The sequence below is a fragment of the Seriola lalandi genome, unplaced genomic scaffold (assembly GCF_002814215.2).
Source record: "Seriola lalandi dorsalis isolate HSWRI2012SDOR001 ecotype SW California unplaced genomic scaffold, Sedor1 jcf7180002054855, whole genome shotgun sequence".
Lineage (NCBI taxonomy): Eukaryota > Metazoa > Chordata > Actinopteri > Carangiformes > Carangidae > Seriola > Seriola lalandi.
In genome coordinates, this window is record NW_019525408.1 from 207,811 (window position 1) to 234,651 (window position 26,841).

General features: G+C 42.6%; 2 protein-coding genes across 2 annotated transcripts in view; both read right to left on the reverse strand.

Moving 5' to 3' along the window:
• Positions 1-11,957, reverse strand: part of phlpp1 (PH domain and leucine rich repeat protein phosphatase 1) — a 42,616-nt gene extending 30,659 nt beyond the window's left edge. The window contains exon 1 of the mRNA XM_023427205.2: positions 9,976-11,957. Coding sequence (XP_023282973.1) covers positions 9,976-11,608 — 1,633 coding nt within the window. The 5' untranslated portion in view covers positions 11,609-11,957. The remainder of the gene's footprint in view (positions 1-9,975) is intronic.
• A 1,919-nt stretch (positions 11,958-13,876) lies between these two features.
• Positions 13,877-26,841, reverse strand: part of LOC111670495 (phosphatase and actin regulator 1-like) — a 25,856-nt gene continuing 12,891 nt past the window's right edge. The window contains exons 4-11 of the mRNA XM_023427224.2: positions 26,422-26,767; positions 24,947-25,146; positions 23,661-23,817; positions 20,569-20,624; positions 19,416-19,477; positions 18,192-18,332; positions 16,576-16,652; positions 13,877-16,396 (exon numbers count right to left, since the gene is read on the reverse strand). Coding sequence (XP_023282992.1) covers positions 16,381-16,396; positions 16,576-16,652; positions 18,192-18,332; positions 19,416-19,477; positions 20,569-20,624; positions 23,661-23,817; positions 24,947-25,146; positions 26,422-26,767 — 1,055 coding nt within the window. The 3' untranslated portion in view covers positions 13,877-16,380. The remainder of the gene's footprint in view (positions 16,397-16,575; positions 16,653-18,191; positions 18,333-19,415; positions 19,478-20,568; positions 20,625-23,660; positions 23,818-24,946; positions 25,147-26,421; positions 26,768-26,841) is intronic.

Consider the following 26,841-nt stretch of genomic DNA (forward strand, 5'->3'; position numbering starts at 1 on the left):
AGCCTGAAGGCCGGCACGGATGTCCATTAGAGGGAGAAAATTTAAAGGTCACAATAGAACAAAACTGCAAAAGATAATCGGGTAGGTTGTTTGTGTCGCAGCACTGGCTGGGTGAGACGTGAATTCTATTAACATTTGAAAACCCAGAGGAATTCAAGCATCAATTCAGAAGGGATTCATATTGTGTCACAAAACTAAAATCATTGAGATAATAAGTAAAAATTTAAATTACAGGAGCAACATAATTTTGCATTACAAACACAAAAGCACCTCCGAGTCCCCTCCTGCACAAACACATCCAGCGTATTTAGCTGCTGCACATGTCAGTCAGTCAGTCAGTTGGTCATGAGTCAAAGAATAAGGGCATAATAAGTGAGCAGAAGCAGCAGGGCCACATGTCTAAAGGTGAAGACAATCTTTCTTCTTTCTGTGCTGAAATTGCTTTGTGTTTCCAATAAAGTATATTGAAGCTACCTGCATCACTAACATTGTTTACATTGTAACACCAAGTTAAGTATGCATTTTTGTGTTATAAGAGATAAACCAATCTGTGTTTGCAAAACATGACATGGCACAACACATGTGATTTTATGTACTGTTTGTGCACTGAGCATGTGCTACCAATCAACAACATTCCTGAGCAAAAAAAAGGCAGATTTAGGTAGGCGACAGCAACATTTTCATACATGCAGTTCAGAGCAAGAAACTGGGTGAATACCAGAGCAGAGCACTGTACTGTAATATCAGGAGGAGTGTGATTGGTGGGACGAATGTTGTGCTTGGCGAACCAAAAATTGCAGCCTGCTTGAGGCTCCTGTCTGAACTTGTTTTGTTCATACACAAGGTTGTGAAAGTGAAGTATTTGTGCCATTTGATTTCACAAATACACCAAAGCTGACACACTTTCTAACCATTAACTGCCGGAGAACGACGCTGCATCTTGTTAATTTAATGACAATTTTGTAACAATGCATGCTGTTGGCCGCAGTTTGCCAACAAATCTGGTGTCACAGCCATCATAATGCATTATGCATGATGCCAGGAAACTGTCTTTATATGAGCAGTGTGTGGTTACAATGACATAGTTTCTATCACTGATTAGAATTATGATCTGCTAATCCACGATGAAAGACAAACAACTTTCAGTTGCAAGTTTTCCCTGAGGGTGGACCACAGACACGCAGATAATCGTTTGTTTTTGTTTGTACTTAACCTCTAACACCATTTATTATCAGAAGCTATGAAGAGCTCTCATGGTTCAGCTAAAAATGGAAGCGAGCCACTGGGATGTTGCATGCATCCAAATTGTTCTGATTTTATATTAAAGGCCGCCGTGTTATGGTATTCCTTTGATAGTGGAAACAAAGCAGGGTAATAAGGAGATTGGTACGAGGGAAGAGGACAAGCAATAATAAAGGTAAACAGTGACTGTTATTATTTCTAGTCCAGCGATTCTCCTTTTCCATAAAGTATTACAAATGCATCTGATGGGCAGCAGTAGCCTCGGGGTAACTGAGAAGGAAGTTGCCCATGAAGACAGCAGCTACACAGTCAGTTGTTCTTTAATCCCACAGAAGGACAGCCCACAAAGTAATCAGACCCCAGATCTGTGGTTAAAGCTACAATCAGTCCAGTTCAGTGCAGAGAGAAAGGAGGGAGAGACAGAGAGGAAGGCTTTCACACAAGAAGAGTGAATGGGGGAGAGACACACAGAGAGAGTGAGAGCGAGAGATAGATAGAGAGAGAGAGCGAGAGCAAGAATTAAAGGGCTGCTCTCTCCCGATGATGCGCAGAGACAGAAAGAGTGAATGAATGAGATTGTGATGTTGTTGCACATTCCCCTGGCCCCACGTGCTCACTTTTCTCTTTCTTGTCCTTCTCCCCCCTTTCCTTTTCTTTTGTTTTGTTTAAAATTTAACAAGGTCTGGAACAGTGGAGGGCTGAAGCGGGCATCCGGGGTGTTTTGGCTCAGCTTCATGTCACATGCAGGGGCCATGTGAACAGAGTGGCACTGACAGGGTGGGAGGGGGTAAGGGGGTGCTAGGGCAGTGAGAGGGAGAGAGAGAGGGATAGTGAGAAAAGAGGGGAAGTCTTTAACCAGAGGGACTGTGAAGCAGTGTGAGCTAGAAAAGAACTGGGTGCTAGCCAAGCGAGCGTTAATAAAACAACTGTATTTATGAGAGATAAGATGAAACTGGAACTAGAGATAATATGAGACTGCCCGGCAAAAAAAAATAAGCATGTGCAAGAGCAAACAATAAAATGCAAATGAGGAGGACATGGAAGAAGGAAAGTGAGAAGTAACTTCCTGGTTTCAACAGGTGACAACTCCACTTTTTTTTCCACGGCCTGGGTGATAATCAAACTGCACAGCTAACAGTAAACGACAAGCAAATTGCCATGTTAATGATTGAGACTGGCTGCACATTGAGAGATGTCTACTCAGTCTCTCTGCGCTGAAAATTGGACTTTCAGCTTCACAGATCTCAGACGCACTGCTCCTACGCACACTGATTTACCACATTTATGGGGCACATCAGTGTAATTGAATGCAATCCGATATAAGAGTCTTGCACTAAATCTAACTTTTATGAAGCTAATAATCGTCTTTTTTGGGATGTGTGTTTAGCTTTCGATAAATCTGTTCAGTTTGGGGGAATATTGGGTACAATGAATTATTACAATAATCAATTTGTAAAAATATGACTTTCTGAGAGGGTCATTCATTTGTATTGTTGCTTTTGATATTTTATATCTGCAATAATAATTTTTGGGGGCACTTTGAAGCATCAGTGAATACAACAGTGACATATTATTATTTGTTAGTACACAGTTGCCTAATTACACATCTAGCAGATATGAAGCAACAGTAATTTGGAGCCATGTCTCTGGCCATCTGATCAGTATAAGTCCAACATTCACTCTGCTCTTAGTTCTGTTATTGGAAATACATGGCTCTATAGATGCTAAATGCTCCACTATGTTCATCAGCTAGTCACTAACTTTGTCTCTCTGCTAGGCTGGAAGCATACAGGGCTTGTTTTTTCCAGAATGCCTGTCGCAGCTGAAAACAGCGCTATGAGAGCAGTGAGAGTGAATCAAAGTTACAGTAACATTACAACTATAAGCTAAATTGCTCCCTGGAAATGAGAACTGCAGAGTCAGGTAATGGTTCTCTGTGGGATCATTGCTGAAAGCAACCCCTTTGACATTCAAGTAGTCATGTGATCCTTTGTTATGATAAATAAATATATTACTATAGGATTTAATGATATATTTTGATGAACAGTACAGGTATTAAACAGGTGACTCTGTGAGAGAGATAAAAGCTGAAAACATAGTAAAAGTTTGGAACTTCAGCATCTACAAGAATGATGTGCTGCGCATACATCTCCAGGATCAAAATATGGGTCCCGTACATTAACCACAGTGTTGTGCATTAAATAGCTGTGCAGAGTTATTCCTGTACATCTATGAGCTGTGGCTGTGTCCTCCTTCTGTTTGCTTTCAAAGCCTTCCCTTTAAAAGAAACGCTCGCCAATGAGGAAGTATCATTCTTGTGCTTCAGCGTTTTTTGAGAGAGATGAACTTTAAACTAGGTCATTTCATATCAACAACTCTTCTTCTTCTATTAGAGCAGAGTCCGTGGAAACTACCTCAGTTCCACCCAAACACACCTTATCTAGCTGTGTCCAAATGACACAAACAAAGATTCGGGGACAGTTTGGTAAAGCACTGAATTCTGTTCAGACAATACTATTTGCAAAACTGCGTGGCAGGAAGGTGTCTCTGTGAAAACAAAGACCTCCAATGAACAGCTGCCCCAAAGTCTAGTTCCTATCCTCTTGCAATTTCTCAATGAGTGTTAAAGAAAATGAAATTGGAATTTTAAACACAATGTGAAATAGCCTCTCTGGAGACTCAAGCTTTGTAAAACAAATCAGTGTAAGCACCACTGGAGCGTTGGTATTTAAAAACCTCCCATCCAGGAATTGACACAGTTCTGTCCTGTACACTAGCAGGCAGGCAGGCTGTGTGTTCCCTAATCGGAATTTTTGGGCCTCTTTAATGCTGAGAGTTGCAGATGTTGTCTGGTATTAGGCTGTGCTGCTGCTGATCAAAGCTGTGGAAAGTGAGCCCCTGCTGGCCTGCCTCTAATCCCCCCTCATGCATGTGGTCAAGGCAGGGGCTGGTGCTCAGCTCGGGGACAGTCAGCCTCCTCCATGACCCCGCTGAAAGGGGGGGGGGGGGCCTTTTCCCTGTGTTTCTCCATCTACTCCAACCCTTCGAGGTTTCTGGGGAGGGTTCAGCAAGGGCAGTCTGACAGACAGCTGAGAGGCCGGGCTGCTCCCATAGGGCAGAAAAAGCCGCTGCCCTGCCCAAACGCCCCCCTTCCCAATTCTGTGTCTCAGAATGTGCCGGCAGGCAGACAGGAGTGACATATCAGCATGGCATTGTTCAACCTAGATTCGGCTGCTTACCACAAAGAAATGAGAATTTCAATTGCATAGCCCCCCCCCCCCTTTTTTTTTTTTTTTTACTTATTTCCACAGGGGGCAACACAACTGTACATCAAAGCAAGCACAAACACACACGGAGAAGGCAGGGAGAAAGAGTCCTTTTAGGTGCAGTAGATCTGTAGAAATAGACCTGTGCAGTTTGTTTTTTGTCTGTCTTTTATATTTCTTTTTATATATATATATATTTTTTTAAATATTTCTAATATATTTTACTACTTATTTAATACAAATATGAGGGTGACCTGTAATTCTTGGAATGAAAAGCAAATAAGCTAGGGAGGGATAAAGAGATATGGGAAGATAAATGGAAACTGTCAGATGGTGTGAGGGAGGAGGAGATGCGAGGAAAGATAGCAATGGGAGAGGGAGGGGGATCGATCAGTAGAGAAATTGAGAGAGGGAGGAAGATTCTGCGCGAGAGGAGAGAAGAGGAGGGTGGGAGGATGTCAGCCAGGAAGGCAATCTATATTAGACAGAAAACAGTTCCCTTGGCTTTAACTGCTACAAGCTGACACCACCATCCCATCCATGTCTGCCTCAGCAGACACACATGTGTGAATCCTCAGAGATACACACATCCAGCCCAGCGCTGACGCTGTATGGCCACATTTCATATAGGACCACTTCTACACGTGGAGCCGCATGTGAAGGAACATGATATACATAAATCTACTCTTTGATTGCTTGCTTGCTTTTATCTTGAGCACACACATGTACGAGTGAACACAAAAAAAAACAAAAAAAAACTGAGCGCATACCGACACATGCGTATTGGATTTGAGCTCCGGAACGTGTGAAATCTGATTACACAATTACATAATGACTCAGCAATGGGCCATTTAGAAAGACCATTAGCTATCAGGCGAGGACATGGATGTGAGAAAGGATGAAGCAGCCTAGTGCCTCACTTCTGCAAAGATCTCCCATGTGTGTTTGCAATTACTGAGATGCTGTAGTTGTGGTAAATTAGGCCATGTTTTGTAGATTAAAGCGAAATTGACACAACAATATTGCTTAACCAATGGGAGGGATCCTCATGTTATTATCAGGATAACTAGTGACCGCTCATAAAACAACCAAAAAACAATGACAAAAGTCATGTTTTGGTTCTCCTCTGCCTTTGAAAATGTTTTCATAGCGATGCAAGAGTGAGTGTGGGAGCAATCTGGCGTGGTGACTGTACGAAGAGAACGATGTGGCACAGACAAGACAGAGTGAGCGGTTCTCTGCTTAATAGCTGCCACAGAGCCTGCTGGAGAAAGCTGGGAGCTTCATTAAGCCTTTAAACCCTGCAGAGTCCTTTAAGTCATCACGTCACCAGCCGCTGCCTCCTCAGAGAAGGCCTGAGGTAAGAGTGGAAAGATACAGCCCTGAATTGAGATTCCTCAAAGCTTTTACAGTAATTGAACTATCAATGTCTTCTTGAAATGTTAAAGTCTCTTGTCCACATGGAATATAGAAAATTATATCAGCAGAAGTGAAGCTGCTTCCATTACTCACGCCTCTGTGATTGTAAGTTGAGTGTTTTTTTTTATTGCTTCTAATATTGATCAAAACCCTTTATCATATAAAACTTAAAAAAAAAAAAAAAAGTCTAGGAACTGAGCAAAGTTTAAGATTTCTATTATGTCATTTGGCAATACCGATATTGGGCGTATTCTTATTTTATAGTTCTATGATCGTCTACACAGGAATATAAATCTGTAACAGATATATCTATACATCTATTGTATATGACCACAGATTAAGATGGAGGAGCAAGCAGCTCTTGTGGAAAACAAGAGAGAAAACTCTTAAAAAGTAAGTGAAAAGTGAAGAAGTTTGAATAAATATACTAAGTTCACTTTTATGGAATATTTTTTTTCTTCCAAGCCTCAGTATTAGCACAGTGTTTTGGTTCTTAAACAGATGGTAATCTGTCATCTCAACCAGAGTTGCACCTTGGTCACAAAGCAATAAAAAGTAAATGTAAATAATTTTTAAAATTTTGTAAATAAGCACCTCAATTATACTAGTGGGGAAATAAGGATGAAATCAGCATTTGTTTTGAGAATCCATGCAGAGAAAACTTTACATTAAACTTGCATTAAAAAAGGTGCACTATACAATGTTATTTTGAAAAACTGAGAAATAACTCACATTACTAATCCTGATCACAACATTTGGTGCAATCATAGCGGCTATAATTTTTTTACCATAAATGAGCAAAGCTATAAAAAAAACCTTAAGAAAGTACATATTAGACCTTTGTTGTGTAAAAGCAGAGCAATTATCCTCAATATTTGACAACACATCTCTGCTTTGATTAGTTCTGCACGAACAGTTGTTCCTGCCAAGTTCACCTTGCTGGCAGATACAGAAAACAACATGGGAATTACCTGAAAATTGGGTGCAGCATGCTGAAACTGTTATTGACCCTGACTGTGTTTCACAGAAGCTTGAGCTATAAACCTGCGTGAAGCTGAAAGGAATTAATACCTTGATAGTTTCTAGGCCAGTACACGCCAGTGGTCATTAATTTCACTCACAAAGCGGGCCAAATCTTAACACCACTTCAGGTTTACAAGAAAGTGCTTTTAAAAAGCAAACATTTCAACTTTAATAGGGTACGAGGAGAGCTCACAAAAAAAGCAGTTGGTATGCTGAAGTGCATGGATGAGAGTGTTTGCAAAGCTGAGTAGGCTAATGAATCTAAATAATTTACCGTGCTGCTTTGGTTTGGATAAGAACTCTAGGTCCTCCGCCTCTAGGGAAACCCTGTGCCAGTGTGTGTTAGGGTTCAGTATGCCATTTCCTTTTGGAGTTAAAGACTACTACCACTGGGTAAGGGAACAGAGCCATCCAAGCAGGGGGCAGTTTCATTACTTGCAGGGCTGAGGATGCTGTTAGTGAGCAACAATGACCTGTACCCTACACTTTTACTTGAATGGGCAATCAGGGTACAGTTGGAAAAACTTGTTAAACTCAACTCTCTTGAGGAAGAATACTTTCATTTAGAGCTGTGGCATCCTGGGCTTGTCACCAACAGAATGTGCATGTATCGATTATATGAGTCTGTGTATTTTACTCTTTTTCCCTTGTACTCAAAACTCTAATAAAGCTGGCTAGGCATTACAAGAGGCTCCTGTGTGGGCAGCTCTGAAAGGATCACTCGTAAGCCTGCCAAAGAGGACAGCGGCCCTTTGATCTAAGCAGCCTTCTGTACATGTGCATGTGTGTGTGTGTGTGTTTGTGTGTCTAGCGGGGCCAAGTGAGTTCTCTCATCTGGCCACCGCAGAGTATGTGCACCCAAAGCATGACCTGACCCCTTCAAAGTCAAACTGTCCTCTGCATTGTCCAAAGGATCTGGCAAGATGCATCATGGCAACTCCTCAACTTAATAGCCCCCTCCCATCATTCCTTCTGCTTCCCTAATCATGCTGAGTGCTGAGTACCTCTTCTGCCGCTCTTGTTAAAGATACAGTGCAGTTTATTGGCTGCTTGTGTGCTTAATATCTAGGTTACCACTATAACAGCACAGTGCTCTTACTGAGAAACTGAGCAATAAAACAGAGTTTAGATACTGGACTTCCTGTATCAAAGGCCACTATGCATACAGACAAAAAGGCCTTTAGTGCGACTGAAGTCTACAGTTGTGGCAGCTGCGCCTGAGAGTCAGCCAGCAAGTCAGCTGAGGCTGGCCCTATCTCCACTATCTGGGCAGGACAACCATTCAAAGTCAGCTCAACATGTGTCAGCACGGTATCCCCTCGCACACCCCGTCTGCAGCCCCCCTTGCTCCACTTCCTCCTCAGCAGACGTGCCTGACATTCTAGAGGAGCCAGCGTACATTCCTCACATGCTTCGCTCGTGTAAGGAAATGGCATAAGAGCAGGCCAGACATGTCACAAGTCCATCAGCTCTGCTTTCCCTTTACAGTGCATGCCTCTGTGTGTGTGCTCTTCAGTGTCCTTCTCCATGTGGCTGAATGAGAATTAGGTCTTTTGTGCAGACTGTCTGGGTGCTGAGTGGTGTTACTGGCTGTGAGGGGCAGGAGAGAGAGCTCAGGTGACCACAGTTAAGCTGTCTCACATGGGATCTGGAGGCGTCGCCCTCAGAGGGGCATCAGGGCTTCTTTTGCCCGCCTGTAGCAACTGCTGCTGCTGCTGCTGCTGCTGGTTGAGCTCAGCTGACTGCACAGACTCATGTACTCATGTATCTGTTCTTTTACTGGATGCACATCCATCCACATGAGCCCCCGGTGTGCACGCTCATACAGCCTGCCATATGATGCTAACTAAATGAAATCATTCTAGCAGTACCTCAAGCAACCCAGTGTTTCAAGAGCACAGTAGGTCATGAAGCACATGTGACTGTGAACGTGAACAGAAGCACATGTGGCCATTTCAGCTTCGTATTGAGTGACCTCTAGTTCAACAGCCTCTCGGGACAGGAAGCTACAGAGTGTTAATGCCTCTGTTTGTGTCTTTTTTCCACACTTCAGACCCAACAAACACTTTCTCCTCAACTATCCTCACCAGACATTCAATTTCACCCCCCACCCCCCATTTCACTTCACTTTCCTCAGCAGCCACAGCAATAGCAAAAGTGGCGGAGGCAGTGGCGTGGTGAAGAAAGGGGCTTCCTGAGCTTTGGAGGAGCACGTTAACCCAGCTTGGCAGGCAGTTAGTTAGTGTGACAGAAGCCACGCTGGATGCCAATAGGATAGGCACTGTGCAGCATCTCAATGACCAGAATTCACTGAGTCCACAGAGAGGGTTTATGGTGCTCCCAGCCATACCGCTCCCACCCCTACTCTCCATCCAACCACAAAGGCATTCAGCCTTTTCATTAGGATGATAATGGGGCAAAAGCCGGAAAGGGCCCCATGTCTGAGCACCATAAGTTGTGGTGATGGCTTTGTAGCAATGTCATGCATGTCCATGGGAGCACAGTGTGCTGCTACGGTCAAACAAAAACAGTCAAGGCCAGAAGAAACAAATAAACAAAAAAAAAAAACAACAAACAAAAAAAAAACACATACCTGGACATTTAATAGGAAGTCACAGAGGCAAGGTAGTCCTCTGAACCATGACCCCACTCTGACCCATTCATTTCATGCCACTACACAGTTAAACCACTGGGAAGCACAGACTTTTGATATCCCTCTAAATTGCTGCTGCAGTCATCAGCAAAGGTCTAGTGCTGCACTCACCTGACAGCTTTCACGAACAATGTGTGGAAATAATATCAGGAACAAACAGGGGAATAATAAATGTTGCTTTTCTCTTTTAGTACAATATACACCTGCATGAATGCACCTGTCTGGTTCTGTGATACAGGTTGACAACCTGTTACAAACACTACGCTCATAGTTGTATATTGTGCAAAGAAAACGGCCTCAGCAAGTCCCAGAATGAGCAGAAACCTGATCATGAGATAACCTGACTGTATCTGAATGCATCATTTCACTTACCTGCATAGAAACGTAACAAGGAGCCAATTTCTGTGTTAAGCCCTTCCTCTTGAACTCTCCAGGGGTCCTTAAATCCAAGCTTAAAGAGAAAGTCATTCTGGATCTGCAGAGGCCTCTCATCTGGGCTAAGCCTCCTGACAGCTTCACCATGCAGCTGCACATACAGCGTGGGGCTAGAATCACAGGAATTTCCATTGTGGTCTACTGCCAGTCCTGATTTTGCAGCACCTTGGCCGCAATCCGGATCTTGGATGTCAGGTGTATTACCTGTAGAACAGGCTCTTGACAATGAGCCGGCACTACTGCTGGGTGGCAGGCTGCCCAGACTGTGTGAATTCAGTCTGCTATCTGGCCCCATATTGTTTGTCATATCATTTAAATGTCCCATGCTGCACTGCTCATAGTTGGCTGTGACAGCAGCGATGCCATTGGTGTGATGCTGAGAGATGGGGTCCATGCTCGTGTTCGACGCAGGACAGTCGAGCTCCAGTTCGTCCGAGGAGCTGCCATACATGTCGTGGCCCTCTGTGGCACTATCAAACGTGGGGCTGAGGATGGATGCCTCTGTGCCCAGGATCATGTCATCACTGAGGGAGTCCCTGTGCTCGCTGAGCCGGGCCCCGGAGCTCAGGTCATCGAATGCACTGCTCTCCACATCCGAGCCAGAATTTAATCCATAGCTGTCCACACCGTTCCTGTGCTCTGAGTCATCATCATTGGGGGTATCCATGTTAGAGTTAGAATTTAAATCTGATAAAGAACAGGTTATGTTGTCTTGTGACTCCGATTCAGGGGTGAAAAGTTTTCCATCAACGTCCTGTTGCTTTTGCCTCTCATCTGCATTCTCCATGAGCAGCAGTCTCAACCTGTCGCTCGGATGGCCCCTTAATTCTGTGGATTCCAGGGGAGTCAGGTGGTTGCATTTTATACTAGAATCTTCAATCACCTTGCATGGGTTATCATTATATTCATACTTCACATTGCAGTTGCCATTTTGGTCAGTCTTGGGGCTATCTTTACAAAAAATACGCATTACGGAGCTCGACTTACTGCAGAGTTTACTCAGACGGAGCGCCACCTCGCCGGCTGTGGTGTCCATAGTGCAAAGGACCGGCCTGGGATATGAGGGCGTCAGTCTGTCGTGGACGTGTATGGAGCCCCGGTGGAGATCTGCTCTCACCCACTCGCGATCTGCGGGCTGCAGCTGCATGTTCTGTCGGTGCTTCAGCAGAGTCTTCCGATCCAGACTCCGGGTATGTAAAGACGCAGAGGACAGGGCCGAGTTCATCTTGGCGCCGCAGGCGGCGGTGACAGCTGAGGTGGCGGTGGCTGCAGCTGCGGCGGAGAGGTTCCTCTTCAGGCGCCTCCGTCTCAACAGGAGAGAGCTGGAGTTGCTGGATGAGCCCCGGCCATTAGACGCCACAGTTCGGTTTGACGCACTAAATCCCGCTGTAGAGGCAGAATGAGAGAGGCAATTCCCGTTTTTTGCCTCTACGCGGGAGGGTGCCAAATGTCCACCGCCATCATCCACTGGAGTCCCCCGGGCGACAGACAGTCCGCTGGGTTTCTTCGTTAACTTGGTCGCACCTCCATCCGACGCGCCATCCTCAGCGACAGCCTGCACACTTTCCATCTCTGCCAATGAAAAGTCCCCCACTCTAAATAAATAACGGTGCGCACTTGGTTACACCTACAACATCTACATTTAAAAGCCTGAATACGTGCCCGCCGTGCTAAATGTCCGCCAACTGGGCGGTGTTGCTGACTTATTCCACTAGTAGTCATTCACTTCTTGTCTTCCTTTCCCTGTCGGAGTCTCCTCCGCTGCTCCAAAAAAACATTTTACCGATTAAATTCGCTGGGAAGAGGAGGCAGGGCGTGCAGGGACAGAGCGGGGCGGAGACGTGACAGTGCGTCCCATTTGGACCAAAAATACAGTGCTGGAATATGAAATGAACGTCGGCCGACCTCCTACGCAAATACCGACTGATATATATTCATGAGGAGGACACAAGATGGGGTCGCTAACAACAACGCAGGGGGTTGTGGGTAGTGTATTGTGCTAGTAAGCGCCGCGCCGACGCCGCTGTTTAGAAAGAAATAATGTCATAACTACATTTCCCATGAAGCCTTTCTTCGGTTTCAGTCTAGTGAGGCGGTGAACAGATGAGAGGAGTAAACATAGCTCGTATAAAATGTTTGGAGTGCCGCTACAGAAGTACGTCCTCTTATCTGCCGGACTGTTGTGTCTGCCGGTTAGCTCCGTGCTAACTGTAAAGAAAACTATCACGTTGGTCAATGGAGCTGCTCATTTAGCCGGAACTTACCAACTGTCAACTGTTGAACAGGCCACATATGAACTTTCAACTGTCACTTAACTAGGATTCCGTCCAAAATTAGTTTCACTCAGTGCAGTTATTTCCTATTAATAAAGTCCTTCAAATTCCGCTGTATGGAAAAATTAAGCTTCCCTGCGGGTCCAATTATTTTAGACTGGTGGTGACGAGGCAAATAACTTCAGCACCATCTCATCAGGACGCCATTTCACACAAGGCCATAGTACAGTCCGGCTCAGTGCACACGCTCTTATTCTCTTGTGTTTCTCGCCATCTAGTGGAGCAAACCGCAAGGCTTGAGCTAAACATTTCCCCGCTGAGGACACACAGGAAGGCCGCGGTGGTTTGCCGGTGTTTCCAGGTCATCCTTTTTCTAAATGTGATGCAGGTAACAGGGTTATACTATACGTGCAAAATCAGTTTCCTTGGCAAATGCATGCATGGTTTCTGCTATAGAACTTAATGTTGAAAATCATATTGTTTGGCCTAAATATAAATGCAAAGTTTTGCCAGACAATATAAAAGAGAAAAGCTTTCTTTTTCAAGTTGATTTAACTAAAAATAGAAACAAAATTAATTTTTGTGTAAAACTTAAACTGAACTTAAACAACTGTTCATATCCCTAATGCATGTAAACACTGCACTTAACCTATGATTTTAATTCACACTGGTAAAAATAAATTAATTAAAAAAAAATACAGTTTTCCATTAAAATTACTCAAATATTTTAGTCTATATAAAATAGTTTACAGTCAAATTTATATTATCCCAAAACTTTTTTAAGCCTATACTGTTGAATACAGTGTTATCGCTGTCTGCACTTGTTCCCAGGCTTTTATTTAAAAAAACTTTATTTTTCCAATTTCAAACCCATATCAACCTCAGCTTTTGCATGTGCATTTTGCAGAAGTTTATCAAGGTGGCAAGGTGACATTTTTAATAGTGAAGGGCCAATAAAGGTACATTAATAATTTTTGCTCTGTGATGTACTTTTTAACAATTGTTTTATGCTATACAAATAATTCTATTATAAAAATAACTTCAACCAACATGTCCATTATGTTCTCCATTGCAAAAAGTATTGTTTTGAGTGTCAAGCTCAAGCATCCCCAGTGTTACATCTAAATTTTTAGAATCATATTTTTAATATCTAAATGGCTAAGCAGATTTGTAATGTGTCACTTATTATGTGTCACTGCCATGTCTTTCTTGGTTTAAAATAGGAAAATAGGATGAAGGAATTCCTTCATGCTTAAATCCTCAATGTGTTTCACCCAACTTATTTAAATTCAAGTATGGACTGCAGTGTATTTAAGGAATAATCTAACACAAGTAAATATGAATATAATTAAAATAGAGAATAACGTACTAAATCTACAATGAGGGTAATTCATCAAGCAAGCTAGATTGCAAAGTATCAACGTAACTTTTAAATATTGTTTTTGGCAATGGGCTTGGAGGCTGTTGAATTTGTAAGAGGTGCAGATAATATATGAATAGCTCTACAGCAAATTAGCCCAGATTTATTTCTAAAATATCCAAAGTAATAATGCATACAATACAAATGCATTCAGAGATGGAATTTAATTGGCATGATGTATCCTTTACATGGTATTCTGTATTTCAAAAATGAAAAAAAAAAAAGAACACTTTCAAATTCAGGCATTTGCTCCATCGACATGTAAAAGGAAACAGATTATTGCTGAATTCATGTTCCTTGATTCCAGCAAAATGGAAAACCTCATGCTCAGCCCGGTGGCTCAGGTTGTTTCGTAGAGCTGAAAACGAGAACTGTCTTTGTGTAGATTCATTCCTATTATGCCCTATTATACTGAACCTATGGATGGAAAAATTCAAATAATGGCATGATGATGCTGGAATCATACAGAAGCTGGTTCTAAGACAAAAAAGTGCCCCATATTTCAAAGTCTCTGAGATTAGATGACCCAATAAAATTTAGATTTTAAAAAAAGGGGGGAATGTGACGTGAGATTGACCTGTGCACCGATTCAGAAGAGAACTGCTCAAAACTGTAACAAAACCCCTGAAGTGCAAAACTGTGTTCTCAGTTCCCAGTTTGCATTGGGTCATCTATCCATCACTGGTTGAGGCCTTGAAATTAAGGGAGAGCACATTTTCCTTTGCAGACAGATGCATCATCATAGGTGGCCAACAGTCTTTCACCTCTCCTACTGTTCTTTATGACAAACAACAATTTCATATTGCAACTTTAAAAGTAATACAGTAAAAAATAATAAAAATATTCTGTGTACATAAAGCTTATGAGCATTGGAATACTGGTGTAGGATCAGTGATCAGATAACAAGACCATTAAAGTGAAAAGACAAACTGGTCACAGATCAGAAATCCAACAATATTTTACACACTTGGGCCCTGACCTTGAAACGGTGACCGTTGTAAAGCCAAACTCTTAACAGTGCAAAGAATTTTTGCAATAAAAATGTAAAAACCCTGACTCGTTGAATCCACTAAAATCAGTGTCATGTTTTGTTTTGTTGTTGTTTTTATGTTTGTTTTTGTTTTTTTTACCAGAGAATGTGTCATTTCAGTGATAGATTTGAGAATTGAATCAAATCTTGTCCGAATGTGTTGGTGAGCTGTTGAACAGGCAGGTTTGTCTTTTTTTTCCTTTTTTTTTTTTTAGTTGGATCAGTCAAGAAAAATGCAGAAAAAAGTCCTCCTGAATAAAGCTTTCCTAAAGTAAAGTATAAAAGAAAATTAAAACCCTGAAGTGAGGCGGAGTGTATAAGCACAATAAAAAAAATGGTGGGGATACACCTGCAGTTTAACCTTTTCTCTACAAACAACAAATATTGCTTGATCAGAAACGTATTATGACATGAGTAAAAAAAAAAAGTATAGTTTAAGTGTATAATACAATGCACATTATGAGCAAAGATCATTAAACACTGCTGCAAACAAAAAGAAATGTAAGAGATAATGTGGCGAGCGTAACTCTTGGTATTTTGTTTTAAAAATCATCAATCCAAAGAGTGGGAACATGTAGCAACATGTAAATGAATTGCCTCTATAAAAAAACGAAAAAAATTAACAATTGAAAATTAACAAAATAATATAAAACAGATACTTGTTGCACACACTGGAACCAGAATATATCTGCCAGCTGCAATTCTTACATGAAATTTATAAGATTCTGACATGAATGAAGCTTGGTCAAGCATGATTCTTCTTTAAATGTTACTTTCCTTCCTTAGTATAAACAAAATGTACATTTGGAGAGAGCGCAGGCTTTGCCCAAACTCCCAGATTCACAGTTAGCAATTAGATGTCAACATTGTCGGTACAGTGAGAATTGCACATATGAGGGTTGAAGAGAAGTCTGGACTACATAGTAATGACACAGAGGGGACTCCAGGGGGTGCTATAGTCTGAGAAAAGCAGAAGAAAAAAAAAAAACATATTGCACATGATTCTAATGTTGGACCCCTCCCTCCCTCCTGTGTGTCGTTCTAAGCAGTTTCCAAAGTCCCAGCAGGTGCGGTGAAGATGAATCTCCTGCTGATATGGTGAGCTCAGAACAATCAACCCTGCATCCTGGCACAGAGTTGTCCATAAGGGCTAGAGGAATCAGGGGGGAGGAGGACGGCATAATAAAGAGGAGGGATTAAAAACAAGTCCACTGAGACAAGTCCACTGGTGTGTTATTGATGAACCAAAAAGGTACGGTTGCCCTCAGCAGATTTCGCAAGTGTCAGTCAATTGCAAACGAATTCTCTCCCGCCGTCGAAATCGCCGCAGAACTGAGCGCCTGCCTAAGAGCTCAGCAGAGAGGTTGAAGAGACAGTCGAGCAATTTCCACAGAGGGGCGATGTGAATCAACTGGAGTCATTATGTGCTACTACAGTGGATAGAGTAGTGGGTGTCTGCATCTTGTGGTGTAGTACCGACTCAGTTGTGTGGGTCTTGAAAAGGCATTTCAGAAGACATGGCCTTATTGTAGAAACGGGCACCATTTTACTGTCCAGCACTTAAGGTTCTCAGTGGAGGAGAGCGCCGCTCCGGCACTGCTCGAGACAGTGGTGGTCTACTATGGTCTGTGAAACCTAAAAATACAAATGGGAAAGAAAAAGAGGACTGTTTCAAACATTTCATCACATTTCATCACCTCAGTTAAAAAAACTCAGTACACGCTACACAGCCAAGACCTACAGCACATGAATAAGCTCCGGCCGTATACGAGGCGTGCATAGCAACGTGAGGATAAATGGATTCTGCATATTACCTGGTTAAATGGCGACTTGACTCGTGCACTTCCATCTCATTGCTCTTGAAATCATTGAGTTCCTTCCGTATAGCTGCCTGCAGAGCACAAACAAGAAGGAAGATTGAGAGAAGCCGCAAAGGCTTAGTACACAAACTGCAGCCTCTAAGCCCTGACTCTACCTCCTTTTAGCATGCTTCATGCATCATTTACGCTTATCTCCAGGCCATGAATGATTCTGCTGAATTCTCTTCTCACATCACAAGAGCCTTCAATTTCCTCCTCTTGAGACATCCAAGAGCCAGAACAATAATATACAATCTGTCGCTGGTCTACTGGGGTAGTCAGCTTGTGTTTTTAACCATAATGTCTTGATACCATGGATTTACATGGATGGCAACACACATCCTTCTCAGTTTCAACCAGTGCAGTTTTTTTTTTTAAAGAACATCAAAGCTGTATATTTAATATTTTTGCTCCAGTCCTTGGATCAAAAGCTCAAAGTAATAATATACATTTTCGGTGTGAAAAATAATCACAAATGATGGAAAACATTGGAAATAAAGTTAGTTGTGCTCTTACTGTTTCAGTAAGGGGCAGCGTGGTAGTGTCACACACATGTAAGCCTTGCCTCATCTTTAACTATGTTTTTTAAAAACATCTCTTTTCTGGGAAGGTTTTTGAGCACTAAACAAAGCCGTGTCCCATTCATGTAGTTCAACAAATTCACATTTGGGACATTGTCTAGCAAATAGTGGCTGCTAAGTAGTAGCACTAGAGCAGTAGAGGGCTGAGTGCTTTGCCCAGGGGCAGGATAACTGCAAAGAGATTCTCAGAGTGAGAATGAGTCAAAGTTCCAGGAAATAAAACAGTGTGCTGAGCCTTTTTTTTTTTTTTAAAAAACGTTACATCCCCTCGAAAATGTCATGTGTGACAGCAAGCCAGCCGGGTGATGTCATTGCTTTTGCTCTTCAGCATGACTCAAGGGGACGTCTCTAGCCTTGGGGAGGATGCTTCTGTTACAGGAGAACAAACAATATTCAAATCTGTGCTCGACGGTAGGAACAGGGAAAAAAAAAAAAAGAAAAAGAAAGAAAAGAAAAAATGTCAGCAGAGCAGCGTAGCGGCCGAGGGCTCCTGAGGCACTGCTTGTCCAATTACTCTCTTATGTAAGGGGAGTTGTTGCGCAATCCAAACGCTGAATCCCTGTGATTTTCACGAGTGGTCCTCAGGTGTGACAAGGCGTGTTCAGAGCTGTGCATCAACTAAGCAAAGAAGGCAGAATATATGCTACACAAAAAATAAAAAAATAAAAAATAAGAAATCAAGAACTCATTAAAAGTCAGAGGCATGGACCGCTGGGCAGTGAGCAGCAGGACTGCTCCGGGGTATTTACTCACAAAGGGGAACAAAACAGCTGAGGTGGAGCTTGCCGTAACAAGAGAGGAAGAACACATCCTCCTGCCATTACTCTCCTGCGCTACGGGTTGCATCATGTGAGGCACAGAGGGGTGGGGGTGGAGGGGGTGGGGTGGTGAGTGTTTGAAGAAATTTGAAAGCAGACAAGGAGGAGGGATCTGGAGAATATTAAAAGATTATCTCAGTTTAACTATAAGATTAGTGTAAGTGATACTGGCCTTGTCAGCTGCTGTGAGCCGGGTCCAGGGCTTATCTGCCCGCCTGTCGTAGTCCTGGGCATCTGACACCTCCACATAGTCACTGAATCGGATGAGAATTTTGGCCTGTCTCAGCTCCTCTACTGTGGGCCTTTGGCTCAGCTGGAACAAGAGCGAAAAAAAACAAAAAAACAAAAGAGTTGAACAACAGAAACTTGGTTAAAGTTCAGTTAGCACCTTCTCAGATTTTGCATTACTTGAAGTCCTTATAGAAACAAAAACATCCAGTGTTTCTTATGAAGCTACATGAGAAAGCAGCATCAAATTACACAGTTTCAGTTCGTGCAGACCCCCCTCCCCCTCCCCCAGTGTACAGGGTCTTTATTAAACTCACAAAGAATAAACTCTTAAGTGTCACAGTCCACAGCTGATTATGTTCTTTGATACCACACATGATCCTCATGAAATGACCTATTGCATTGGCATAATAATAATAATAATAATAACAACCCATGAATCTAATTATGAAACATTGACTCATTACAACAGTCTTAAAATGGGTTATTAAATCTATTCTAATCTACATTCAAACCAAAGGACAAACAAATATAAAGCAATATACACTATTGGAGCCAAACTGATAGACCGGCCAGGCTAATATTTACTTATTGCTGATATCAGTATAAGCTCATGAAATGTCAAAAGTGGTTTAGAAACAGCAATTTTGCTCCTCAGTACATACCCTGATCAAAAAAGCTGTCAGGCTGCACTCTATACTATATTTAGGTACAATAATACAGATTGGTTACCTACACGTGCGATGCTCTTTAAATGTGTGGAAGTGTGATATACAGCACGAGCATTTTGTTTAAAACATTGTACGCAATTAGGCGTTTGATGCATACAATGAATTCCCTCAGCAGCTGTGAGATTTTTGTTTTGAGCGTGTCTGCAGGTGAGCAGAAAGTGTTATTCTTTAATTGAAAGTGATGGGAACATGCTCAACACCTCCCTATGGGGTCAAAGGCAGTTTGCCAGCCAACATGCTGAAGGGCTAAAGGGCATCGAGGACATTCGTGTCTCCTGGGGGAGACCTGAGAGCAGCCCTGTAACAGACTACATCTCTCTCCTCACCACAGATGAGTCACTGTCACGGTGTTTGTTTATCCTGGCCAACCATTTACCCCCTCCGAGTGCTTTAAGATCAGGTGTGGGTTTGCACCTTTTGAGCTATTTTGGACTCACCTTTCTCGTTAGCCTCCGTTTTATCTCCCTCTTCTCCTCCATTTCCTCTTGCTCATTGCGAGCTGCAGAGAATGACAGGATTAGTGTTAATACTTGCGCGTGCAGGCAGATGCAAACAGTCGACTGTGTACGAAATGTTTAGAAATGACTGGAAACGGGAATAAACACACCACTTGCATAATATGGCTCATTAGATTCCCACTCTACTGGATAAGTTTCTCAAAGCTCAAAATAGTTTCCATCACTGGCTATTTAATACTATTAGGAATGGGTATCAGGGGAGAATGATTACTTTTTTCCTTTCAACAAAGGAAGAAGTGTTGGTCACATTACGTTTGTGTGTTTCGTCTCTCTAAAATCCATACATGTGTTGTACGATATATTCCGAGCCAATAACGAGGACAAAAACCTCCAGCTCAGAGAGGCAGGTTAAAAAAAGAGAGACGAGAGTAAACAGGAACCATACTGGGACGCTGCTCCTGTTTGCAAAGGCTTCAGCAGTCAAACTGCATTTGTGCCTGTGTTGAACACATAATGTATCTATAGTACTACTCACAGTTTGGGATTCTGGTGTCTCTCTAGAAAATAAAGCCTCATTTGTTTAACCTTGGCACTGTACGTGTTTGAGTGACGGGGAGGACATGACTTGTCACTCATGAATTGGTAGACTTTGTGTTTTGCTCTTGCACTCTGCCAATCACACAGGAGGCCTCTGGGAGAGCAGCGACTGCTGGTAAATCAGTCTTTGATGCGAGTGCCGCAGAGTCTCAGGCAACAGAACTGCTTCTCTCTGATAGTGCATGTGTTTGAGCCATGAAACCAGTCTCTCTGGACATGACTCCTCAGGGAGCCCCGCCGCCTGCCTGCACGCCCGTCTCACATGAATAGGCAGACCAAGGAGGAATAAAAAAGGGAGAGATGTATGTCACTAGCTTTCACATAACTAGGCCTCTCAAATCACCAGGCCGCACTGTATGAAGTCTGCTGCTACAAATATAGACTCATGCTTCCGCTACAATGCCTCTAATGAGTTGTCACACAGGTAGACAGAACATTTTGAGTATTTTGAAATTTTTTGTTGAACTGTTCACACTTTACAATTTACTTCAGCAGCTTAAGGACAATGTGAAATATCCAAGTTTAACACACTCACGTTTGAGGATGTTCCTCTGCTCTAGCTCCTCTGCTGTGGGCCTCTGACTCAAGCGCCTGGGGAGACACATGCATCCATGGTCAGCACATAATCACAGGCAAGAGGTCAACAGTGCATCAATTAGGGGAAAAAATGGTTCAGTTTTTAATGCAAATCAACCTACTTAACAATGTAAAATTGAATGTAAAAGACAAACAAAAAAGTCGCAGTGACACAGATCAGAGAAAGTTGTTTGATTTATTTTTTTCTTTCACACATTTTGAAGTATTTACTTCCCTGCCTTGACAGTTACTCCCAGCAAAGTTATCTTATTGACATTTTGACTCGCAGCATGAATACTTTTAGATCCAACATCCCCGGCCTAAACATACATTAACTCATTGCCTCCAGCACGACTTATTAATGAGCAATAAAGTTTCATACTCTCTTTATTTGCATAGTTTAAAGATTTGCATCATAACAGCTTGACAAGTGCACTTCCAATAAACATCAGCCAGCCACGATCACCAGTCCCTCTCCTCTAAGTGAATGACTGCATGATAACACATTGGTGCAATGCAGGAAGAAGGCCAGCAATAGAGGGACATTCCTGAAGACTCAGCTCCCGTATGATGCTGAATACGGCAAATGCGATTACGACACCTCCAGGTGCCAACTGAAAGGCTTCAACACTTGCACATCTGCTAAAGTAAACCTACCGCTCACACATTTACACAGACAAAGACACACGGAGAAGGACAGTCAGACGACGCTGCCTCCATCGCATTTTTCTTTTCTGCAACATCCGAGGAGATTCATTTTGCACATATTATCTCCAATTTTCTCAATTTGTAAGTGGAAAAAATGACTAAGATACCCAAAGGCAATCTCTGAAAGGTCATCCAAAGTGCTTTCAACTGGGGACTCTTATTATAGCACCGTGTCAGGACCCTGCGGCAGTAGCCCTAACTGTAGACGCTGGATCAATGACTGTCTCCATCGCGCTCGACCTGACAGCCGTCTGAAAGTGCTCAGCCCCGTCAGCTACTGTATGCAGACTTAGGTGTGTGTGCTCGGCCCGGCTTGTCTCATCTCATCGCTTGTCCTTTCTTCTCCCACTTGAGGGTTATCGTCCGGGGAAAAGTCAAGACACTGACTCTCAGACTGGATTTCTGCGTCTAACTGTATGGACTGTGCATTATATGAGGGTTACGCAGGCAATAAGGCAGCAGCTATTGTCAACAAACTGGCACAGACTAGTCAAAAACATCCATTTGGAGGAACCAATTTCTGTCATAGGCAAGGTTTATTTTAAGCAGCGTCAGCCTTGTTAAGCGTCTGTTTGCCTGCTCTGTGCAATGTGAAATAGTATGAATATAATGAGATTATATAAAAGGAGTTATGCAAGGATTTATGGAGTAGCTAATATGAGGGACAATTTATTAAAAGCTGCAGTAATCAATGTTTTTATGGTAACAATGGATAGGTTTGATGACTATGTGAAAGGGGTCACTGGTAGTGATATAAATTATTACTTCAGCTTTATGGAGTGTTTAGCTTTAGAGGTGCTGGTAGGCAGATTATTTTGGTTTTGCACAGTGCCAGGCTAGCTGTTTGCCCCTGCTTCTAGTCATTATGCTAAGCTAAGCTAACCATCTCCTTGTAGCTTCATATTAAAAGCAGATACAAGAGTGGTATCAATCTCTGGCCATGAATAAGCATACTGTATTTCCCAAAATGTCAAACTTAATCCTTTCAGAGAGATAAACTACTTAATACATGAAATCCCATTAAAAGCCAACAATAAATAAATAGATTTAAAAAACTCACAATAAACCAAAGACAGGTCAACTTTCTCAGGAGAAAAAAGCTGAATCTCTTAGAGATAAGGCGTCTCCGAGGTTTTCCCAGTGAAACAGGTCAATAGAGGAAAGTTGAGGTCAGTATGTCCTAGAATAGCATTATCATAATCAATTTTAATTGGCCTGGCACAAGCGACAACATTACAAGACACAATGCTGTTGGCAAAAAGCATGAAATTAAGGAGTTGTGCATTGGATGACAACGTGCAAAGGACACTGTGACAGAGCTTTTTGGGAACGTGACAACTAAGCAGGCAGGCCTTCTGGGAACCCGCTCTGTGTTCCAATCACAGTGGGGAGCAGTGACTCGTTTGCCAATGTCTCTAGATAATTCGCCATCCCTCCCATGCAACCACATTTTCCACATTTCATATCTTATTATATTATTCTGGCTTTCATTTCTACCCATACGCTTGGTGGTCTTTTCTCCTCTCAACACATCATTACCCCCCCACTTCATTTGGACAGGCAAGTCATGTTCAAAGAACAGTGAAATCAAATGAGGCCTGTGATCCGTTGGAGAAAAACATGATGTTGTTTGATCTGTTCAATTACATGAGTTCTTATTTATGATCTCAACATATGTATACAAATTCCTGTGATTTGCACACACTTCACCAGTGTACTGTGTGCGTGTGCTTGTGTGTGTGTGTGTGCGTTTGTGTAAACTGCTGGTATGAAGTGGCTTGCGTGGTGCTGCTGTGTGGAGGAGTCGGGTGGAGATAGTTTGGCACATGCATCACCGTGGTGATTCAGTGAGCGAGGGAGGAAGTCAGGCAGGAGGAAGAAAGAGAAGAGGAGAGGAGAGGAGAGAGAGAAAGAGAGAGAGAGCGCTAGAGAGAAGACAACAGAAGGAAAAAAGAGAGGGGAGGGCGATGCATCGCTGAAATTAGGTCAGCTCCATTTACAGAGCCTCATTCTAACGAGATAAAGCATTTATCCTTATCGGATGTTGAGAAGGAAAAACTGACAGGATATAAAAGTCTTTCGATTGAAAAAAGGCTCACATTTGCATCAGCTTTGGACTGCGTCACTCTTCTACCAGCCAGGATATTGGGCCATCGTCAGCCCAAAGTAAGACAAAATGCTCGGTTTGGCTGAGAAGAGTCAGAGCCGTTTCCTGGCAGCTGTTGTTGTCGAGCTGGCTACGGCAAACGTCAACCAGGTTTACTGAAAATATTTGGCCCATGAATTGTGCATGTGTGTAAATGTATTCGAGTTTAAAAATGCATGTGTTTTTACGTGTCTCACCTTGTGAGTTTGGTGCCTATCTGCTGCCTAGACTCCAGTCTCTCCTCATCTGTCTGCATGGGCAGGATGTTTTTCTCCTCCAGCTCTCTTTTGGATGGACGGTTACTCAGCTTGATGGCCAGAGAGTCTTTCCTGAGCACCTTCTGAGCCAGGGTACCTAAACATGCAACACCACGGACAAACATGACACAACATGAAGAGATAAAGCACACATCTGGGGCCTAATTTAACAAAATGTTCTTTTAATTGCCTTCTACTACATCTCCCACACATTTTAAATAGTTTATACCTTGAGACTCAAATGACAGGTAATGTCATCAATTACTGTTGATTGCTCACATAATGTTGTTTTTGTTAATGTTGTCTTTATTTTTTTACTTTCTTGTATTTAAAGAAAGCCAGACATTTCATCATTGACAGAAATAGGTTGAACACTGCACTCAGTTTGACTGTGGCCTAAACTACGGTGGTTTTTGGCTTGACTTTCTGCACACGACATCACATGTGAACTTATTTATAGAATTGGAAAAAAAAATCATTTCTAAATCAAGTTTACTGTGACTTTAAGTCTTACTCATCTTTCCAATGCCCTTTAAGATCATGATGTGGCATATTGAGCGAATCCATCGCACATGAGCAATCACAACCTTTAAAAACTCCAACATGCAACCATGTGAAAACAAGGACAAAGTGTCAAAGAAATGCTCCGCACAGTTCAGCAATTTTCGCTAAGAGCCGGTGAGAGGAAGTGTTTCCATGGGTGACGGCATGATTTTTTTGGATACACTTCTGTGAACCGAATTTAGGTTCTGCTTTGAAGGTCAGACTACATCTCAGTTCCAGGAACCTTCAGATGAAGCTAGCGGCTCTGTTGATCATGATGAGTCAAACAAATGTGTCATCGTATCTGCAGACATGAGCTATCATCGGCAACAGTATAGGCAGACAGTTCTTCTTCAGGCACACCATGATTTACTTTTTGGTCGCTCTTAAACCTGCCTTCACCTTCACCTTCACCTTACAACAGTGGAAGAGAAAAATCCTAAATAAGGTGCAAAAGTAGAGCAAGTTTCCCAAGAAACAAATACATGTGTCTGACAATCCTGATCACATAACTCAAAATAACCACTACCACCAGTTTTTCATTAGTTTCATTCATTTTAAAAAGGTCTCTTTCAAAAGGCCCCCTTTGTTTCATTAAAGGACCCCTGGATAAAACTAATGAAACTCTCTCTTCATTTGTGTTATTCAAAACATTAAAGCTCATCAATGTTGCTGCCACTCACTTGTAAATATGGAGTCGTCATCTTCGTCGTCGTCCTCGTCATCGTCCACGTCGTCGTCCTCGTCCTTGTACATGCTGGGCAGATCTTCGTAGTCTGACTCATTGGGCATGTTCTCCTTGTCGTCCTCATAGTCGATGATCACAGACGGCACTTCTCGTCTGTCCAGAGGCATACACTGACCGCCGCCGTGCAATGCGGAGCTGGTGGAGTGAACCAAATCTGAGTATTAATATAAAGGGTCATGCTTATGGCTATAGCATTGGGCCTTGCTAAGAGGATGAGCTTGTCCGATCCCCCCTGACAGTAAAAGGGAAAAGTCCAGTTTAAAAGGGAAACCTCATATTTCAACTCTATATCATCTTTTTCCAGTCATCAAACATTATCTATGACCTGGTATTACTTAAACAATAACCCTCAATCCAGTAAAAGGAAGTGATTTAAAACAATAAAGGGGCTTTCAGTACATAATGATAGCTTAGTGGGTTTTTAATCCAAGTATAAAAGGAGGGGAGATATGAATACACACTGTGCAGTCCTACGCAATGTCATGCAATCCTTTGAACTACACAGAGGAGAAGAGTAACCGATTATACAACTTGTATAATTCAAAACAAGGTGATGAGGGAATAAACTTCACTTCCAGGAGCCAGTCACACGAGTTACCCGGCGATATATTTGATAGATTGATTAATCACAGTCTAGTTGGAGCTTCTTATGATGAGCCCCTGTTATGTAACCATTTCAAGCTTTCAGACTAATTGTAAGCCATGTCGGGACCATTACTTCCTTATCCCTGCCCAAATGGCTTTGGTGAAAAAGAGATCCTAATGTAAGAGGTTACGTAATATTCCAATCCGCTATCCTGTCCCTTTTTCTCCAAACATGAAGAAGCGCAGCTCTTGTAAAGAGCAGCTGGTCATGTTATGTCAGGCCAACTGCTGGAGGGACGCCTACTCCATGCGCCTGTGCCCACACATACACACATTTACTTCAAAATTAGGCCATGCTGCCCTGTGAGGCAGTGTGCTGATTTAGACCTGTACACCAGCGCTACATGGCAGGACATGACCTCGATAACACCGGGATAGATTTATTGGACAAATCGCCGCAAAAATATAAGCTAATAAACAGGATGATCTCCGCTAATTATAATGGAGTTTTTTCAGTAATTCCCCTTTGATTAGTGCTGTTTTGGCAACAGCTGTAAATAAGTAGAGATTAATTTATTATAATAACCAGAGGCTCATCAAATAAAGGAGACATGTCACCAAGAAACTCTATGGCCAGTCAGTGTTATGGCTTGTGACAGTAGATCCATCTGTGTAATCTTTCAAATACACTCATATCATTCCTCAAAGTTTAGTCCAGCCAAGATATTATGTGTGATGTACAGACAGACAGAGATCCATAATCCCTCAGTGACCCCACTTGAGGACAATCACATTTAATGACCGGAGCGCTGATGGCTAACCAACCTTTCAAACCTCTGCATGGAGAGCGCCAGGGTTTTATTGAGCTCCTCGATGATGCGGCTGGGTGCGTGCAAGCTGCCGTACTGGAGCTGGAGCGGGTGACCGTGGCTCTGGTGAAGACTGGACAGACCGGCGAGCTGGGAGGGCAGCAGGGTGCCGTGGTGGGACGACATGCCCTGCGGAGGGACGCACTTTTGGGGGAGACCGCTGAGGGGGTTGGGGGACGGAGAAGGGGAGTTGGAGGAGTCCAGCCCCCCTGGAGGCACACAAATCATCACTTTCTTGGGAGGCAGAGGTGGAGAGTGCTTTCCCCCAGGCATACAGGGCAACTTCATTGGCTGGCAAGAATCTAAAGAAAAAAAAAAAAAAAAAAATATATATATATTATACTAATATATGCTTGATATATATATATATATATAT